This window comes from Austrofundulus limnaeus, unplaced genomic scaffold (assembly GCF_001266775.1).
Source record: "Austrofundulus limnaeus strain Quisiro unplaced genomic scaffold, Austrofundulus_limnaeus-1.0 Scaffold271, whole genome shotgun sequence".
NCBI lineage: Eukaryota > Metazoa > Chordata > Actinopteri > Cyprinodontiformes > Rivulidae > Austrofundulus > Austrofundulus limnaeus.
This window is the reverse complement of record NW_013952673.1, coordinates 36,249-37,775: the sequence shown is the minus strand read 5'-3', so window position 1 is coordinate 37,775 and position 1,527 is coordinate 36,249. Positions and strand designations below refer to the sequence as shown.

The following is a 1,527-nucleotide window of genomic DNA, read 5'->3' as shown; positions in this document are numbered from 1 at the left end:
CTATTTTAGGGGGGCTCCAGCCCCGCTAAAATAGGCCTAGTGATGCCACTGCTGCAAGTTATAGTTTTTACAGATGTTCTTTGTAATTGTGAAGAATGTGTGTCTACAATGAATTTAAACTTCAAATTTCCTAACTTACCCTCAGGTTTAAAATACAACAGATGTTGGAGTTTCTTTGTGTCGAGGGATTCTGAGAGGACAGCATTTACTTAGATCAACAAATATTTAATCAGATCAGCAAATAGTTTTGTTTTGAATTCTGTCTGCAGTTTGGATCAGCCATCACAAAGGTCAAAGTTTATCAAATAAATTTATTGCATTTTTTATAAGCTACTCAGACACATTTACTGACTGATGTTTTCTACATATTTATCAGTGTGTTACTGTGTCCTGCTGGCAGCTGAGTATGTGTGCAGCTCTGTCTGTGGTTTGTATCACTGTGGGTGTATCTCACACAGTAATAAACAGCTGTGTCCTCAGGCTGCAGGTTCTGTCCTGTTATTGTCACTGTTCCTGCAGAAGTGTCTCTGCTGTAGCTGAACTTGTTCTTCACAACATCATTTTGATAGAATTTGCTGTTGCTTCCCCACATATGGCAAACATACTCTAATGTTTTTCCTTCCACCTGTCGGATCCAACCTGTTCCATACCTGCCAGTCACAGAGTAACCAGAGACCTGACAGCTGATGGACAAAGWCTGTCCAGGCTGCACAATTGCAATTGGATCAGATCARTACAGAGCACACCTGTGGAAACACAAATGGGCATTAATATCATAATTGAGCTAAATATTCAGTGATTCTACGTGATTCTTTGTGTAATCTCCTCACAGGATCCAGCTGTTAGCAGCAGCATCAGAGCTACAGAGAACATGTTGAAGCTCTTTGTTTTTCTTTCTGACACTCAGACACAGAGTTCACTTCTTATTTATTAGCTTTATTTGCATCTTGTCACATGCGAGAAAATGTGTTAAGTTTCAATGGCATAATTGAAATATGAACTTTATTTAAAATGAGATGTGTTAATATTCAATGATCGTCTACTGTTTTAATTAACTCGGTTTCTCAACTTTTCATTTCAAAACTAAAGATGCTAAAACATTTTTTGGCAAAGCTTAAACAACACTGTTATTGATGTTTTTGACTTTTCTTTTGTTTCATTGTTTTTGAAAAGGAATTTTTAATCCAAGCAGAAAGCAGAAATATTAAAATTACTGAAATATGAGGTGATAATAACACCATTAACAACCCATAAGGATATGAAAGAAGAACATTCTGAGTTCTGCCAAAATTCCTCACTGAAAAGTTATCACTTGTTTTGTCTTTGGCCTAATTCAGTGTCTTCTCTCAGTTTTTAATTTAATTCAGTTCAAGTCAAAGTCAAGACAAACTCAACCARATGTTCATAAAATACAAATTATTTTAAAATAAAATATTTAAAAAATAATGAAAATGGCCCCATGGTTGTTGTTTTTTATGCGATGGTGGAAATGTGTAGAATTGGCTGCTACTTATTATTTCTCAGTAT

At 35.5% G+C, this 1,527-nt stretch overlaps 1 protein-coding gene across 1 annotated transcript in view; it reads right to left on the bottom strand.

Annotated features, from left to right (window-relative positions):
- The window catches only part of LOC106526307 (uncharacterized), a 44,114-nt gene extending 43,241 nt beyond the window's left edge, over nucleotides 1-873 (bottom strand). Inside the window, exons 1-2 of the mRNA XM_014020885.1 lie at nucleotides 814-873; nucleotides 366-724 (exon numbers count right to left, since the gene is read on the bottom strand). Coding sequence (XP_013876339.1) covers nucleotides 366-724; nucleotides 814-873 — 419 coding nt within the window. The remainder of the gene's footprint in view (nucleotides 1-365; nucleotides 725-813) is intronic.
- Nucleotides 874-1,527: the final 654 nt, after the last annotated feature.